Source organism: Eschrichtius robustus, chromosome 2 (assembly GCF_028021215.1).
Source record: "Eschrichtius robustus isolate mEscRob2 chromosome 2, mEscRob2.pri, whole genome shotgun sequence".
NCBI lineage: Eukaryota > Metazoa > Chordata > Mammalia > Artiodactyla > Eschrichtiidae > Eschrichtius > Eschrichtius robustus.
In genome coordinates this window covers 115,334,264-115,352,120 of record NC_090825.1, presented here as the reverse complement: position 1 = coordinate 115,352,120, position 17,857 = coordinate 115,334,264, and the positions used below count along the sequence as shown (strand labels likewise).

Below are 17,857 nucleotides of genomic sequence, written 5' to 3'. Positions count from 1 at the left end.
TAATTATGAAAAGGTATTTTAAAAAAAATCCCTGAATAATGGGATTATGAGTGATCTTTAAATATTTTTCCACTCCCCAAATGTTCTATAATAAGCAGTTAAAAACCAATCTCAAATATCTTAATTTATAAGATTGGCTAAAGCTGTCTTTTTAATCCAGATCTGACTCAAGCTCACCCCTACAATACCAATTAATTAGTTAACCGATATATAATTGCCACTATGTATGCTGTACCAACATAAGTCCAGTCAGTGAGCTTGCATCTACTATATGTTGGGTGCTGTAAAGACAAAATGCTCTTTAATACTGATTAAGTCAATGATATTGACCCACAGATAGGAGGAATGTAGGTTGAGATGTTTTCCTGGTCCTCCCTAAAGATCTGCATTAATTCATATCTTCTGTGACTCAGAACTAGCATATTTTACTATTAACTCTGCAACAGGCCAGGGAAAAGAACAAAGCAGACATCAAGACTAACTTCTTAGGCCTCATTTGTAGTTTGACCTATGAAACTAGAGCAAAGCTAATGTATCTGTATCGCTCTAAAAGAAATCAAGAATTGGCAACTCAAGGGAATAATTATATTCAAGACAGAACTGCCAACAGAAAGGAATAATTAATTCAATCAGTGTTGACTATGAAAGCTTTTTATTACTTCTGTGACCTAAAGTTGTGCCCCTTAAGAATTAGAAATAATGTCAACCTAAATGAATTTAAGATGTTTAAAATGTGTCACTATTTTTTGAGAGGTTTCAGTAGTGTGAAAGCCTATGGTTTTATAAAATCCATATGTTTTGTTTTTCATCTGCACAAAACTTCTTAGTTCAAACAGTGTCTTCATCTACATCTGTGTACTTACATATACATAAGTTTATTAAAAGAATAAGGTAGAGTAAGAACTCCTGAAGTGTGGTTCTCATTTCTACTTCCTTTCTGTAATGCAGCTTATGTTTTGGAGTTCCTGTGAGATACAAAACAAAAACTTCCCTTAATTTATAATATATATAAATAATAGGGATGGAAAAACACAGGCGCTTTTAGCTGTTTACACTGTGTGAAGGAAAGCTCCAATGGCTTCTGGTTATGTTTTTACTCTCACTTTTATGAAGAAGGACTAATTACTAACATTTTCCCATGGTGATAGTGGGCAATCACTTTATGACCGTATATAATGAATTTTATAACCCAGATGTTTCCTCACCAGTCTTGTTTTAAACTGAAAAAGCAAAATACAAAACAAACAAAACCCCCTCCTCTGTCCCTAATCGTTTTCTCCACCTGTCAACTCTGCTTCCTGGTATGGCTGGCTCCTGCTGGAGGGGGGAAAAGGACTCAGCCTGGGGTTCTGCCAAGGCCACTACTCCCTAGAGCAACAAAGGCCTTCTAAGGCCGGCCTAGAGAAGGCCACTATACAGCAAGTGGCAGCGCCCAGCTCCGGCTTCCGGCAAGGGGCGAGATGTTCCCTCAGGGCTTCACTTTTCCTGTCTGTGAAATGGGTCCACAGTCCCTCTCCGCTTCTCAAGCGGAGGCTGCAACGGCTAACCGTTCTGGAGGTCATCTCTCACGTGAATACATGTGGGGCTACAGACTTCCTCGCAGGATATTTGCAATTGCCCTTTCCGCTCTGCCCCACCCACTCCCTAGAGGCACCCCTCACCGCCTAGGTGCCACCGGGACGCCTCAGCCATGGCAAACTTGGACGACGATGCCCGTTCGCCTCCCCAGGCTGGCGGCGCCTGCGCGATACTCATACGGTGCGCGCCTAGCTCATGCGCCTGCGCGAGCCCACAGGTTCCACGACGGGAGCAAGCGGCGCTGGAAGATGCCAGCGTGCGTGCGCACCGAGGCCTTCACCGAAAGGCTTTGCGTGAGGTGGGCCTGAGTATGGTGGTGTTTGTCTCCTGCGGAGGACCGACTTCTAGGGCAAACCTGGCTTTACGCCTGAGGTTAATCATAAAAATCGTAGTAATTAATTATAATGGGCTACCCATTCTTGACTCTTTAACATCTTTTGGCTTGTTTAGTCTTCACACCGCCCCTTCCTGAAAGGTATGTGTTTTGTCCTCGTTTTAGACCTGAAGAGACTGAGGAGAATAAATTACTTACCAAAGGCCCGTTGGGGCAAGGTTTGCTCGACGCCAAAGCCCGAATTTGTAACCAAGGCCCCACTCCGCCGCTGCAGCTTGCAGACACTGATTATTAGTAATCGAGAGCTGTTGCTAGAAATAGCTTCCACCCCTCTTTCCACCCAATATGGCTTGAGAGAACGTTGAAATAGATTAAAAAAAAAAAAAAAGTTCTGCAGTGATAATGTAATAGCGTAGGTCAAAACAGTAGTCTTTGGGAGCCCAGACTCACATCTGACCCAGCAGCTTTGCAAAAGTGAGAAGGTTTGTAAACTAGCTATAGAAAAGGCCAAATTTGGTTGTAAATTAAGGCTTCCATAAGCCCGCCAGAATATGAGAGGTTGGGGGGGGGGGGCGGGGGCGGGGATTCTCAGGTTGGTAAAAAGGAAAATAAAAAGGAATTCAGTGGAAAGCCCCAGGGCAGCCAGCTAAGAAACCCGTCAAGCTGTTTTGAAAGTAAAAAATAAAGCCACTTTTGTTATTTCTCCGAAAGAGATGTAGGGTGATGTTGATAAATGCTGTTTCATGTTAGGTAAAAAGGAAAACTAGGCCACATAGCAGCGAGGGTCAAAGACTACCAATGATAAAAGGAATAGGAGAGGTCTAGCAAAAGGCCAGCAGCCAGTGGAGATGAGACCTGAGAAGAAGAAAGGGCTACTGGCCTAGCTTAAGCATAGTTTAATACAAGGATTTGCCCTTTCCTGTACTTGGACTCTCAGAAGCTGGCAAAATTGTTTTCTAAAGCAGTAGGTTATCTGAACTAGAAATGTAGGAGGAAAAAAGCCCAAAGTATAGGTATTCAGATTTACATTAAATATAAGAATTAGGTAGATGACTCTGCAGTCTATTCTTAATCCATTGAGCTCAATAGACTCAAAGATCTTGAAGAATTAGAAACCTGTTTGGTTAAAACAAAATCACAATTTCAGGAGAGATTCTGCCATGGTTTAAGTTATTCTGGTTGCCTTCGAAGTGCAAACCATAAAAAGTCTAGTTCCCTCTCTGGAGGAATTAGCTGTAAGTGAGCTTCACCAAGACAAGCTGTTCTAGAGTATAATATTGTTGGTCTCTTGGAACTTGTTATTCATAGGTTTTGCTGTGTGTCGCTTAATAGATACAAACCAGCAGTTTTATCTTAAAGATCTAGACTTTTGTGAAGAGGAGACAGTCTGTTTTAAATATTTGAAATTTTATTCTCTTTTGACATAAAACTAAGGAACACTCAGATAATCTATACCATGTTAGTATTCCTATCAGAGAAAACGGGTAAAACAGTATTTAGAAAGCAGTACCAGTAAATCTTATTACGCATTAAGTGTGTTTAAAACGTTGATATTCATTTATAACCTGTAGTTGTAAAATGTGTATGACTTAAATATTAAAATCCCACATTTTTTAAGATCTTCATCTACAATTACAAACCCAGATTTTCTGTAGGCTTCACAAACCAGAGAGGTAAACAGAATGTGCAAGAGTCAAAGGATAAACGCATTATAAATATATATTAGTTGTATTACCTAATTAAAACCATAGTCTGTTAATACAGCTATGGATTTATTTCAAAAATTTAATTGAATATATTGCTAATAGTGTAGTTGTTGTGTTTTCTAATGTTGGTAGAGTTATTAAAGTTCTTCACTTTCATAGAGTCCAGATTGAGCTGCCAGACGCTGAAACTCTCCTTCAGGGTTAAAAGCTTGTTTCACATCCAAACCTTTCCCGTTAAGTGCTAAATATTTGCTGAAAGTTGGTCGGACACGTAACTGCTTAGGAGCTGGAGGAGTTTGGTTTGGACGGGCTGAAATGGATCAAATAAACGTTAATTTAGAAAACTTGTAAACAAATGGGTTGCACTAGGTAGTCATTATCGGACAGGGGGAGAAAAAAAAATCAAAACTGATTATGTATGGGGAGAATCCTTCAGAATTTATGCTATGCTGGAATTTATGTTTCTTATTAAATCTTTACAGTTAAGTTCTTTATAGCACTTGACATAGCACTGTATAACAGCGTGAGATACCTGTAACATCTAATCTCGTGTTACATGTGGTCACTCCAGCTTCATTAACTGCAGACACAGTATACCACCCAGCGTCTTTCTTGTTTACATCTTTTATCAGTAAAGTAACTCTTCCAGAGTTATCATGATATAAACTGGAAAGAAACAAAAATTGAAAGTAAAGGAATTAATCTTCCTGTGAGAATTTATTTATGATGCCTGTGACCTACAGAGTCAGACTAATAGGAAGAAAAAAAGCATTTGGAAATTCTGAGTCTGTAGCTAGTCATTGCCAAATAGCTATGGGTTTTTTTGAATTAAACATCCCCCCAGTCTTGTTTGTATCATCTATTTCCTTGAGCCATCTTCTTTTATTGTTAGTAAAAAGGTAAATCCTAGCCTACCTTATCCCTTAAATTTCTGATTAGTGGAATCTGGCTTAATGAGGCTTATTATATTTCTATATATATATATTTTAAAAGTTGAAGTATAGTTGATTTACAGTATTGTGTTAATTTCATCTATATGTTTTTAAAATTAGACAAATTGAGGTCACAGATGCATGCCATTTATAATGCATTTCAAAGTATAACTGGATTCACCCAAGTACAGTATAGTTAAGTCTAGAAATACTTATCCTACCTTATTCGATCAGTGTTGAATTGTACCATTTCATTATTTCTTTTCCAGAAAAGCTTTGGTGGCGGTATAGCCGAGATTTGGCATTCTAGCTTCACTGAGTCTCCCTCAAAAACTTTTTTACTCTGTGGTTTGTAGATGAACATTGGTGCTCTTCTATGTTCTTTTGCTACATATTAATAAAAAAATCACGTATTTGAAATATTATAAAAAATATTAAGTCAAACCAAAGTATTATGAAGTTTGTATGCTGATATAAAAGTTTAAAAAAGTACTAACGACAGGATTGGAAGCTTTATGTTTCAGCTTTAGTTAAAATAATATGCAATACTGTTGTATATTGTATACTATTTATAGTTCTAAAACAGTAATGTAATGATGTGTTGAATTTATAATCATGTTTCATTGGAAGAATTTAAGTCAAGTTGAGATCATCTCAGCTATAGGGAGGCAGCATGAGTGGTGGAAGGAGTACCAGCAACTTGGGTTCAAATTCTGTTTGCCCCACCAGCCATGCCACATTGGGGAAAATTTTGTTTAGTTTCTCTGAGGCTAAATTTTATCTGTTGTAAATGATACCCAAGAAATAGTTACTGCTGTGCCCACCAAAGCACAAAATTATTGTGAGGATCAATTGCGATAATGAATGAAGACGCACTTTGTAAACTATAAAATAATATACAAATGCCAATAATTATTATGTCTTTAGTTTTCTTCAAATACCTGAGGGAAAAGAGGAACTGATACTATAATACTATAACCCTAACTTTTCTGAAGGAGTAACGAGGAGATTGGACGGATGCGTGCCAAAGTCTTTTTCAGCTCTAACATTGTAGTATTTTTGGAGCTATTGGCACAGAAAGGATTTGCCCTAAGCTTCATCACTTGGATTTTGTGTGTGTGTGTATATAAATTCCCAGATCACTAGTTTTTCCCTTAGTCTGAGGGCCCTTATTATATCATAGAATAATCTTAAAGATTGTTCATTCATCTGGGTAGAATACAAACTCAGGATTGCCCATCCTTGAACTTGATCAAGTTTTTATATAATAAGCAGTGAATTATAGCAAAATATCGCTTATGCAGTATATTGTGGCTTAAGTCATTGCAAATGTGATACATTTAGAGCACTTGAATTGTAATATTTTAAAACAGGAGATTAGTTTTATGAGAACTGCCCTACTAAAGACAAATTTGAGATATGAGTTTTACCATACTTGTTTTCTAAAGCAAGTAAGCATGTTTTTATTGTCATAATTAGAGACTAGTTTCCTGGTAAAGAGTGCATAGTCTAAGGCTAAAAGTTGACATTTACTCTTCAATTTTAAACTATGTGTGATTATAACAATTCTGTGAAAATGTGAGTCAGATTGATTATTTTAGACTGTAGACCAGATAAATGATTAGACTAAAAATTTTCATTTAAGACCCTTTAATCATATCTACACATACTGTACATCTAGAAATATATCTAGAATATACTACCTTCTTTGGTCTGTCAGATATTTTACCTTTATTTCTCTTCCAGAAAAGCTTTAGTGGTAGATCTGTCATTCTAGTTTCACTGAGTTTCCCTCAAGAACACCAATCCTTGCCCACTGTGGCTTTTACATAAAAATTGGTGTTCTACTGGGTTTATAGTATAGATATTAACCTTAAATATAAAGTCCTTGGGGTTTTTCTTTTTTAACACTTTCTTTTTTGATTCTACAAAATTTTAAGGAGCTCTGTAGGATCTCTTTGAAAGCTTACCCAGGACGTCCAGCTGCACAGTAAAGGTGGCTTCTCCTGCTCTATTCTTGGCAACACATGTATAAGCCCCTGCATCTGAAGCTCTGACCACTTCAAAGATGAGTGAATGAAAACCCTTTTCAGACACTATCATTTTGTGAAAATCATCTGATTGAACTGGTCGTCCATTTAGATACCATGACACATCAGGAGCTGGTAGTCCACTAACCTAGAAATGAAAACACAAGGAGATGATAGAATTTTAAATTATAGATCACTGGGACCCATTTGTCCATTTATGAATTTTAACAATTCAGTATCTGAGTGGGTTTGTGATTGAAAATGCAAAACAAGAGCTTAAAAGATATGTTCTTTCAATAATTTTTAACAAAATAGTAAAAACTATAACCCTTGAAATTAATACAGTATTTTCATACTATCTCAAAACATGTCTAGCTGTTTCATAAACAACCTCAGGCTCGTTAAGATCTCTTAATTACTATATTAAGGACGTTAGGTTATTTTATATTGGTCTCCACAAGGAATATGGAAGTCATATGGCTTTTCTGGCTAATGGCAAGTGTGAATGAAGTCCCAGAGGCCCATATATATGAGACTTGCTGATAACCTTTCCAAATAACCTTTCCAAAACTGAGTGTTCTTGAGCTGTAGTGCTGGTGTATAAATGGCATTTTGTTAAGTTTTTTCGTATAAACCTTGACAATTAAATCCATACACTGACTTTCATTCATAAGGAATCTGAAAAAACATTTATAAGAAAAAGTTCTCCAAAATGAGGATAATAAAAATGTAGGCCTTTCTAAAAAGTTATTTTAACCTGAGGAATTCTTCTAGGCCAAGAGAGAGCAGGGTGACTTGAATTTCTTAAAGAGGCATTCTACTTTAGAAATCCTATTGCTATGAAAGCTTCATTTATATAGAGTATTAGGTGGTAGGCACTATTGTGAATACCTTATACCTGTTTACTTAGTTAATCCTCAAACAGCTTTATGAGGTAGATACATTTGTTATTCCCAAAGAAACAAAAGCGTAGAGTTGTTAAGTGACTTGTCTCAGGTTACACAGCTGTAAAGTGGCAGGGCCAGGATTCTAACCCAGGTAAATTTAGCTCCAGAGTTTGTGTTCTTATCCACTATACATACTTCTTGTCAAGCTGTGTAGAAAGCTATGAAGAGGAGGAGGACATTTTTCAAAACTTAGTATCCCATTGTTAATTTTTCTCCAGTATTTTTGAACTTTTCTCTTACTTTGAAGTCCATTCTGCAGAATCTTCCTTCTTCAATTGACATGTTCTCTGGCACTTGAATGAAACGAGGCGGGTAAAATTTCTCCTGGATTGCATCCTGATCATTCACATCTCCCCTTGAAGATGATCTACTTCTACAAAAATATTTTAATAATCACTATGCAGAAGAGTCGTCATTGCTCTTCCTTTCATGCAAATATAGTTTAGCCATCAAATTTGAAACCCTAGAGTCTATGCTGTTTGATCTGATAGTGTAGTAACAATGGAGAGAGGCTGCAGAGCTGTATTTAGCTGTGGCATATTTGATGACTATTAGAAGTGGTAGCAATTTAGAAACATCTGGTACAAATTATACATCTTTCTTTTTTCAGTGCCATGAATTGATGAAGAAACTGATCTATTAAAATGCAGAGTACCCCATGGACAATTCTAGTCACATGCAAAGATTGTATAATTAGAATCAGGTTTCCATTGTTATGAAAAAGTTGTTTAGCATGGAAACATGGTCCTGGCTTATTTCACCAAAACATTAAAAAAAATTTCCTCTGAGATAGTTGTGATAATTAACAGATAAAAATTTTTTTTGTCATCTTTGACATTAGAAAATGCACATTGTTTTTTTTCAATTGGTTCTAAAGCAGTATAAACATTATTTTCTTTTTTTATAACCATATTTTTTTATTGCAGTATAGTTAATTTACAATGTTGTGTTAGCTTCAGGTATACAATAAAGTGATTCAGTTATATATATATATATATATATATATATCATATATATATATATATCGATTCTTCAGATTCTTTTCCATTATAGGTTATTACAAGACATTGAAAATAGTTCCCTGTGCTATATGGTAGGTCCTTGTTGTTTATCTATTTTATACGTAGTAGTGTGTATCTGTTAATCCCAAACTCCTAATTTATCCCTTCCAACCTGCTATCCCCTCTGGTCACATTGCTTTGTATAAAAAGTATGTAAGAAGCTTGAGGGCTTTGTAAATACTACCTTTTTTTTAAGCTGAAAACATTTTAGGTAGCAAAATGTATGTTTCTTTAAAATTAAAAAAAAATTTTTTTACCTTACTTGTGATGTAGGAACTTGCAGTCGTGCATGTTCTGAATTGTGCTGCTTGAAATTAAAACAAAGTGATAATGTTAACATGCTGTTGTTAGCTTGAAATGAAGCAGAATTTAGTAGTCGTAGTTGAAAGGAACATTTCTGTTGTGGCTGTATTTGTACTGTCATGGATAGTTCTATATATTTAGCTGTTAAGCATTTAAAATATAGTGCACTAACCTTCTAATACTCTAGCAAGAAATCCCCAGAATTGAGACTATTCTATAGATATGATTTATGAAAGTTAACTAGACTTTGAATTGATGGTGGTTTGTTTTTTAGATGACGATTTTATGACAAAGGATGATGAGTCCCCCTGGTGTATTTGAAATGGGAGCACATAGTACAGATTGTCCTTTGGTAAAACAGGAATAGTCATGAAGTCATTTGTGTTGGCAGTAGATACAGGGTATTATGCCTACTGCTCATAAGTGGCACCAACAGCAGTAAACACATATTAGACTGGAAAATACTTTCCTTTTTAGCTCATGGCACAAAATCCTGATGGACACTGTGGAAGCTATGTGTAGAGTTATGAAAAGCCTTTGAAAAACAACATTACTTACTTCCTGCCTAATAAGGGTATATTTAATTTAAGCAACCATCTTTTAGAATTTATATCTGAGCACCAGAAAATTATTCATATTTGAGGATAAAATCAGGAATTGATGAATTTATAATAGAATTAACTGATTAAATATTTAGTGCATATTCCATATATTTCATTGTGCTTGGTATAGTGAGAGATACAAAGAAGTAGAAAATATAGTCCTTACCCAAATATATGAAAAACAACATAGCAGATCAGTACAAATAATTTATTTTGGGATGAACTTTAATGTATTTTGTCATTCTAAAACAAAATTCTTACAACTCTGTAATAATTTTTGGCTAGGCTTTGAGTTTCTCTAAGCCAAATGTCAAAAGATCAATGAATTTTTTGGTAAAAAATAAGAATAATCCACTTAAACTCATAATATCTAAATTAGGTTTTTGACTTTTTCCTGTAGTGGTTTGAACATGTATGTATTCATATTCATAGGTGTGATGTTTCAGTTATATGTAATTTGATGACATTTTGTATTATTTAAGTAGACTGTTTGAAGTGTACCAAAAAATGTAAGATTTTTCTTTTCTGATTTCATAATATGTTTTGCTGCTATCTCTTTTCTTGGTACCTTCACCTTCATTTTAAAGTTTTTAAAGAATGAATGAGAAAAACAATACACCCTTGACCTTGAAATCATACACTGTGAATTTATAACATAAACCATCATCAATCTAATGTTACTTTGGGTTATTTCTTCTAATAGAGATATATTTGTGTCTTATTCTTGCTGTAATCTCCTGTACCAACTCCAGAGCCCAACACACAGCAGGTACTTCATATAAATTAGTTGAATAAATGAGTGTTTGAGCTCTTCAGTAGCCAAAAGAGATTTAAATTCTGTTCTCAGGTTCTAGTTACTTGCTGTGCGAGACCCTGCTCTATGCTTTTCAGTAGATCTAGTCACATTTAACAGAAACAAAAGTCTTATTTTCATCTTCCTATACTGTAGAAGGTTGGAATTCTTGAATGCTCGGTTTGGCTTCCAGTTTCTTGTGGACTTTTTAGAAAGGAATGAGAGGTAACTACAGAAGGAAGATAGAAAGCACAATAGCAGTTCATTTTGCCTCTCCAGCTGTACACTTCTCTTTGAGGTTAACTTGTTAAAATGAAGTTGATCAGGAACAAGCCTGTGGGATATTCACTTTATGTTCTGCATAAAGTTAATCCCTTGGAAAGGATGCTGTTGTTAATCCTGGAGCCATTACTCATAAGGTTTTTGTTTATTTTGATTTGATTTTAATAAGAATCATTTTAAGATACAGGAACATGACAAAAGGAATTGGATGTTTCATTAGTACATGAGTTTATTTTAAAACATTGAAATGATAAACAGCTTATGAGAAAAGGTTATAATTACTTTGGTTTAGAGTTTTAACTTTTGTCCTGTGAAAGATTTACAACTCATAAATTTTCTGTCCATGTAGATATTGTAGGGAGAGTCCTAGGTTTAACTGACCCCTAAATGTCCAGATGAAAAGTGACACCATTAGTCTTCTGGTGCTTTGACTTTATAACATTTCATATGCAGATATTAGAACCACCAGAAAATGGGGTAAAATTAAATATTTTTGTGTATATATTCAACCCATCATGGCCTCTACTTTTTATACGTAATGGAGTATGGAAGTAATTGACTTTTGCTTCAAATGCTATTTATAAGCATTTAGAAAAGCAGACATTTAAAAATCACACAAAACAAAAGTGCTCCAGTTAGATAAAGATTATTTTAATTTACCTGTGCTTGGTCTTGTGCCTCACTGTCATTTTGAGCTTGAAACACAGCAGCTGCATTCTGTGGTCCTAGCAATCTGCGAGCCATCTTCTCCTCATATGTTAGCCGCTTTAAAGAAATAAATCATAAAGGAGATAGTAATGAGATTTAATAAAAGTTATTTGTATAGCTTTACCTTAAAACCACCAAGAATTATACCAAAGAAGTATAGTTATGCCTTTGAATGATAGATACTGTGTTTTTAAAAAAACATTTTCTTTCATTCAAAGCATTTTCCTTTCGTTCTAGTGCCACTTCCCTCATCTGGAATATTCATCTCTGTTTTCTTTCTTCTCCTAGTAAAGGCAAGCATAATTACCCTTAAATAAGGCTCTCTCTCCCCAATAAAGGGAAATTCTTTGTCTTCCTCCCTGTTCTGCATGTTCCTGTTGGCTCTGTCTTTGAATATAGTACCGTATGTCCTCAGATTCAGAAATAACTTTTATTAAGTGAGCACTATATTTGATTTACTAACTTCTGGTTAAGAGCAGTGCAACTCGTATGTTAAATGTATTTGGATTAAAGGCATATAGCAGTACTGTTTCAGAGATCAGTGACTAATACAATGTGCATAATAAGAATTATAGCTATTTTTCCATGAATACTATATACCAAAGTACATGAAGAAGTCAGGTTGACAGCATTTCCCATTAGTTTTTTGGTCATCAGACATATTTTTTATGGTAATGCTTAAAACAAAATTGAATCATTCAGATTGGTTTTTTTTTTTTTTTTCATTTGCTTCATTCTTTTACTACTGAACTCCTAGAGGGGATTTCATGCAGAGAAATACAGAATAGGATCCAAATATTCCCTGTTTTTAGATACTCCTCTCCCTTGCTGATTATATGGACATAGATCTGTGAGACAGAAACAACTTTCTTATTGAGATTAGATTTTATAGTTTTATTGGCTTTTTTTTTAAAATACAAAATAGACATCTTGCTCACTTGGTTTCCATTATGAAGAAGGTTGTCCTTGCATTTTAGCTTTCTCTCCAAATCTTGAATCAGAGCTTCTTTTGATCCTTGTATTTCATGGTCAGGAGTCCTTGGTGTGGGCTTAGCATTTGCATTTTGGGATGGCTTAGCATTTACAGGTTGGCCAACTGAGGGTTGTTGATAGCTTTAAAAAGAAAAAAAGATTTTTTAAAAAGAAGATCTTTAAAGTAAGGTGTGGTATGTAAAATAGAATTGGCATCATTTTGTCAGTCACCTTTAGGTAGGTTGAATTTACCATTTAGTACTGCTGGTGTTATTAAAGCACCAATTGCCCTAATAACAGTCAAGAAGGATTTTATAAGAATGGTTACTAGCTGTTTTTTGTTTTTGTTTTTGTTTCTTTTCATCTTGGCAAATGAAAATTAAGTAGCAGGAGGAGCAATTTAGATTAGACATGAGAATGTCCTTCCTTGAAGATCTTCCCTAAAGAAGTGAGAGTAAGAATAGTTACTGGCAGCTTGAGAGCTCTTCCAATATTCCAACTGAATTTCCTAAGTTTGATTTATGGGTGGATAGTAAGCAGCGATGTGCTGGAGCTGACTCATATGGGCTTAAGAGAACTGATTTTTAGTGTCTCTTCCCAGCTCACTGTGATCTCATGTTGAAAGTCTGAAATTGGTGGTGGTGGGAGTATCTACACCAGGGAAATTGGTAAATACCACAAATCATGGCTCTTTCTTCCAGAGCTGATTGTTAAACATTTATCAGCATAACCACTGGTATTTAGTGAATATTCTCTTGCTTTGAATGGAGTCTACAGTTTACATTTTAATTTCTACTTCCTATTAATTTCATATTCTAGACAATCCAAGTATGGCACGATATAACAACTTGTGCAGTAATAACAGTTTCTTCAACATTGCATAAGTGATTTTTAGAGAAAGGGATGGTTAGAGGAGGAAGGAGAAAGAAATGTAAACTGAGAAAAAAAGGAGTTTGGGGGAAAAGAAAGCAAATTTGATTGGCAGTTGAAGAGTTTGATTTAAATCCTTATTTCAAATTCCAACCCTAAATTTTCTTCTAAGATGTCCTTGCCCCCTCCTGGTGTTCCCCTGCTGATTCTGATAGAGGACAGGGGTGGTATTTAGGGAGTCCTATATTTTTAGATCTGTTAGGTAGCTCACACTTTTCACAGGGTTTATTCAGATTTTACCTAGTTTATTTAGGGCTCTGAAGGTGTTAGCTTATATCTATTTAATGTGGGAAAACTGGCCACTGCCCTCAATGAATATTTTACCATTATCATAATAAATCCACATATCCAGATGAGGCAGCCTTGGTCTGTTCTCTGACATGTTCCTGTTCAAAAATTCTCAAGGATCATTAAAAGAACTTGTAAGCTAAGTGGAAATGTATTTCCTCTGAGTGGAGCCAGAGTTTTAATTTTTGCAGGCTTTGGGGACTTGGTTAGTAATCTCTAGATTGTAAATACACTGAAGAAAAAAAAGATGTTTTATTACTCACCGTTGTATTATTTGTATCCACTAACACAAAGCCTGCAAAATCGTGAGGTAATACTATCAGTTCAGTGAATGAATATTTTCCATTGTATTCAATATGCTTTGTATTGTAAGTTGATTATATACATTTTCCCTCCTTGTATTTCAGATATTCAGGATTGTCTGTATCCGATTTGTTCAGTGAAGCAAATAGCCAAACCAAGTGTTTAAATAAATAGTGAGATGTTTTTGTTTTGTTTTCAGATTGAATTCCCAGGTCAAAGTGGTAAAATTTCTTTGGTTTTATAGATCTACTATTTCTCCAACTGTATGAAGTTAGAATAGCCCATTTTTTTTTTTTTCAGCTAAAAAAACCCAGTCATATGTGTTTGGTAAAGTGAATTAGCATTAAATAATTCTTTTGTCAGACTGTCATAATATGATGTAATATATCTGAGAAATCCTGAAGGACTATCAAAACCAAGCCTGAGAATCACTGATATATATGTAACCTCAGTCACCTTTTTATTCACTGAATACCTGCATTATTACCAGTTTAGATGGTTTAAGTGTTAGGACTTGATATCTGTTCATAATTAGAAACTAATATTATACTTGCATAGTGTTTTATAGGTTTTTTTTTTCCCCTATCATTGATCACATAAATCCTTACTTTTATTACGGATCAGAAAACTGAATCACTGAGCAGGTAAGGAAAACTTGAGGAATGTCACACAGCAAGCTTTTTGAAAGGAATAGTGAAAATTAAAGAGTTCCCCTAAATTTCTAGTCTGTGCTTTGATCAACTGAATAAAACATTTGCTTAAGGGTTTCCTACTGATGAAAAGCTAAATAAAGCTTTCAAACTTCTCTAGGTCAGAATCCAAGGGATTATTATAGAAGACAGGGCAAACTTCAGCCCATCATAAAAATGAGGGAGTTGTGCACAAATGTTCAAAGGGCCAGAGCTTTCCACCTGTGCAGCTGGACACTGAACTCGTATCATGTAGCTGTGGGAAGATTAAAAGAGTTATCTATGGTTGCTGAAAATGGAGCAGCTAAAGCTGGATCTTTGATCTCTGGTTTGGGGTCCTTCTGTGCTTTATTTCTTATCCTCTCTATTTTTTCCTTCCTTCCTCTCTTAGTTCTGTGCGGAGAGCTAGGTACATGGTTGAGGCTCACTAGTATTTATTCGGTGGCTTTCTTTTCTGGGCAGGAATTTGGAATAGGATTAAAGCCTTTACTAAGAAGAATATTTTAGTGAGAAAGAGTTATTTTAGATTTAAACATGCTTTTACAGGAAATTTGGAAATAATTGAAAGCTAGATGGAAAAAGATTATATGGGTAAAATGTAAGTAAGAAAAATCTACAATATGTGATAATGGGTATAATGGGAATTTGAGATAGAAGAGAAAGAGCGGGCTCTTAATTCTTGAAGGCATCTTTTAAAATCATTAGGCCAAACCTATGAGAATGCCTTTTTTGTCGGTCAAAAATTTTTAACAGCCATTTCAAATGGTTCAACTTAGTATCTATAGGATTCTAACAAATGTTTTTGGCTTTCCTGGTTTTTATTTTTAAAAATATTAAAAAGGTTTCTTTGCAAGTTGAATTGCTCTGGTGAGTTCACCTAGGTTTCCAGAGTTGTCACCAACAATAGGAATCTCTAGAAAAATTAGCCTCTAGAGAAAACTGAGAGAAATTAGCAAGAATTTCAGCAAATCTGTTGATAAGCCTGTAACCAACAAAATATATTCCATCACACAGTTTTTCAGATGCCTCTGATTAATTCTCTGATATTCTAGCCAGCCAAGGAATAGGAAAACTGATAGCCCAAAGTTTGCATAAGCACAAAGTATTCAGTTGATGTTTTAAAAAAAGCACAACCACTTTGTCCTTCTTCATATCAGGTTCTCCTAGGACAGTTTTAGGGCTGTGGAAATAGTACATGCTTGCATAAGGCTTCAGGTATTCTTCCCTGTATTTAGGTTGGTCTAACCAATTTGAACAAAGTGTGGTTTTAATTACCAGAGGAAACCTTAAGGTCATGAGCCTTTACCTATTCAGTCCTTTCTTCTGATCATAGGGAAAATTCATATACTTCAGTGTCTGAATCCCATATTTTCTTTTTAGCCAAGTGGTTGTTTAGGATCAGAGGGGAAAATGGATAGGAAGAAAAGACTAAGACTGAGAAGAAACTTAATAGCTTCTGCTTATGTGAGAGGAAATCCTATCTGAAGAAGAGCAGACAGGTGTTCACCTCAGCTAAGCTCAGAACCAGAGCAATTAAATTTACAGCATGAGGAACTTAACTTAGAGCTGGGGGAATAGTTCACTGTTCCTGAGTATGTTAGAAATATTTTTTTTGAAGATGGAAAATAGTAGGTAAGTAACTGTGTTATGTAATAGGTGATTTGGGTTCAGCTCAACCTGGACACTGGAGAATGGGTCAGATGACTTATTGCCAGTACCCTGGTTCAGGGTGTTCTAGGAGAAATATGGAATGAGACTCTGATGTCACATTGACTTTTTAGATAGTGAAGATGACGTACATAACCTATCTCCCCTTCTCCCCCAGATACAAGCTCACGGTATACACAGTTCTATCTGTCTGTCTCTCTCTCTCTCTATATATATTTTAAAAATTCACTTACTTGGAGTCCACAGTGGAAGGGATGTTACTGCTATTGTAATCAGGCTGTGATGGTAATATGGAGCTGAGGAAGCTGGCTGGGGACTGGTTATAAGTGGCTGTTACCCTTTGGCCTGGGTTGGAGCCAGCAAGCTGCTGAGGAGAAGCAGGGAAAGCAGAGGAGGACATAGTGATGTGAGAGCTCACTGTTGAGGAGGCAGAAAATCTTTGCTCTTTGCACTGGCGGGGCTGGATGGTAATAGAAGACTGTTTGGTCTGGCTAGAGTAGCTGGAGGTTTCCGGTCCAGGAGGTTGCAGTCTGGAGCCACATGGGTTTTGGGATTGGATGAAGTGTTTTGGACGTTCGTAGTTAAACATGCTTAGCTGGTTTATGGAAGTTGAAGGCAACTTATAATGATTTACTCCTGGAAGGGTGGGGTCCCGAATCTGGGGCTGCAAGCCTGGAATTATAGAAGGTTGCAGTGAATCAGAAGCAACCTTGGTCTGCACCTCGTTGTTGAGATCCTGGGAATACTGTGCTCGTGTCTTTGATGGAGTGGCCTTCTCTTGAAGAATATTGTTCCTTCAAAAGAAGAAGATGATTCAGTTACAGTATTTGCATAAAAAACAGTACTGTTTATTTAAGATCTTTAATAAGAGTTTCTGTGCTTTTTTTTTTTGCTTGTTTTTTTAAAGCTTATGTGCTTTCAAAGTCACCTCAAGGTGGAACTTTCCTGGCTTCTAGACTTCCCATTCCTTTATCTGTTGTCTTTGCACAAGTGACTTTCCCCTTGAGAATAAGTAAAAAGAATTCATTAGTGTTTGTCTCTGGGTGATTCTTAAAGCACGCCCAGGGGCTTCAAGATGTAACTTCAAAACTTTCAAGAAAAGTTTGAGTTTGAGTTTGCCAAGTGGTTATTTATGAAAAGAAAACCTGTGATGTTGCTCAGTGTGATAATTTTATGGTTTCATGTTTAGCTTTTGCCCAGAGGCTACAGTTTCATTAACCACAGAGAGTTAATGATTTAAAATTATTAGCAGGTAAATATATAACATGTCAGCTTCTATTCAGTCTGAATTCTTCCCCTTGCTCATCAAAACCGATGAACAGCTCTTCTGATACTCCAGTTAATTCATGCCCTGGTGATCTGTGATGAATGATGTGGTGAATCAAGGGGAGCAATGTGCTTCTTTTGTAAAGAACATTACTGTCCGTATTTGCTCCTTCACCCTTTTACAGTTTCGCAAAGTAGAGCAAACATCTGTTCTTCACTATTGTCAACCTTGAGTGGATTTTGTTTTACCTTATAATTCACTGCTTCTTTTTCTCCCTTTGATTCCCAATTGACCATAGTACCAAACTAGATGATATTAAGGAGTGACTGTATTCGTGTGTCTCTGTGTGTGTATATAATATATGTTACTGACAGTATTCCAGAGCCCTTTGTAATTTTTTGTTATTTTTAGATTGTATTATCTAGTTATTGGTCTCTATGGTCTCTTAGTTATTTAGTTTCACT

The 17,857-nt window shown here is 35.7% G+C and overlaps 2 protein-coding genes across 2 annotated transcripts in view; both read right to left on the bottom strand.

The window, feature by feature from the left end:
• The window catches only part of PKD2L2 (polycystin 2 like 2, transient receptor potential cation channel), a 39,536-nt gene extending 37,844 nt beyond the window's left edge, over positions 1 to 1,692 (bottom strand). The window contains exons 1-2 of the mRNA XM_068535943.1: positions 1,662 to 1,692; positions 864 to 965 (exon numbers count right to left, since the gene is read on the bottom strand). Coding sequence (XP_068392044.1) covers positions 864 to 965; positions 1,662 to 1,692 — 133 coding nt within the window. The remainder of the gene's footprint in view (positions 1 to 863; positions 966 to 1,661) is intronic.
• A 2,063-nt stretch (positions 1,693 to 3,755) lies between these two features.
• Positions 3,756 to 16,715, bottom strand: MYOT (myotilin). The gene is made up of 9 exons (XM_068534480.1): positions 16,360 to 16,715; positions 12,215 to 12,389; positions 11,229 to 11,333; positions 8,846 to 8,892; positions 7,768 to 7,900; positions 6,521 to 6,728; positions 4,772 to 4,937; positions 4,151 to 4,284; positions 3,756 to 3,928 (listed from the first exon to the last, which is right to left on the bottom strand). Exons 1-9 carry the CDS (start codon positions 16,713 to 16,715, stop codon positions 3,756 to 3,758), a joined length of 1,497 nt encoding a protein of 498 aa, XP_068390581.1.
• Between the last annotated feature and the right edge of the window lie 1,142 nt (positions 16,716 to 17,857).

Excerpts from the sequence above, each read along its gene's own strand:
- MYOT (XM_068534480.1), bottom strand. The coding sequence starts at position 16,715 with ATGTTTAACTACGAACGTCCAAAACACTTCATCCAATCCCAAAACCCA. Across the intron at positions 12,390-16,359 it reads CCTTCCACTGTGGACTCCAA|CTATCAACAACCCTCAGTTG; the intron begins GTAAGTGAATTT and ends TTCTTTTTAAAG. Across the intron at positions 4,285-4,771 it reads TTCAACACTGATCGAATAAG|TTTATATCATGATAACTCTG; the intron begins GTAGGATAAGTA and ends GTTTCTTTCCAG.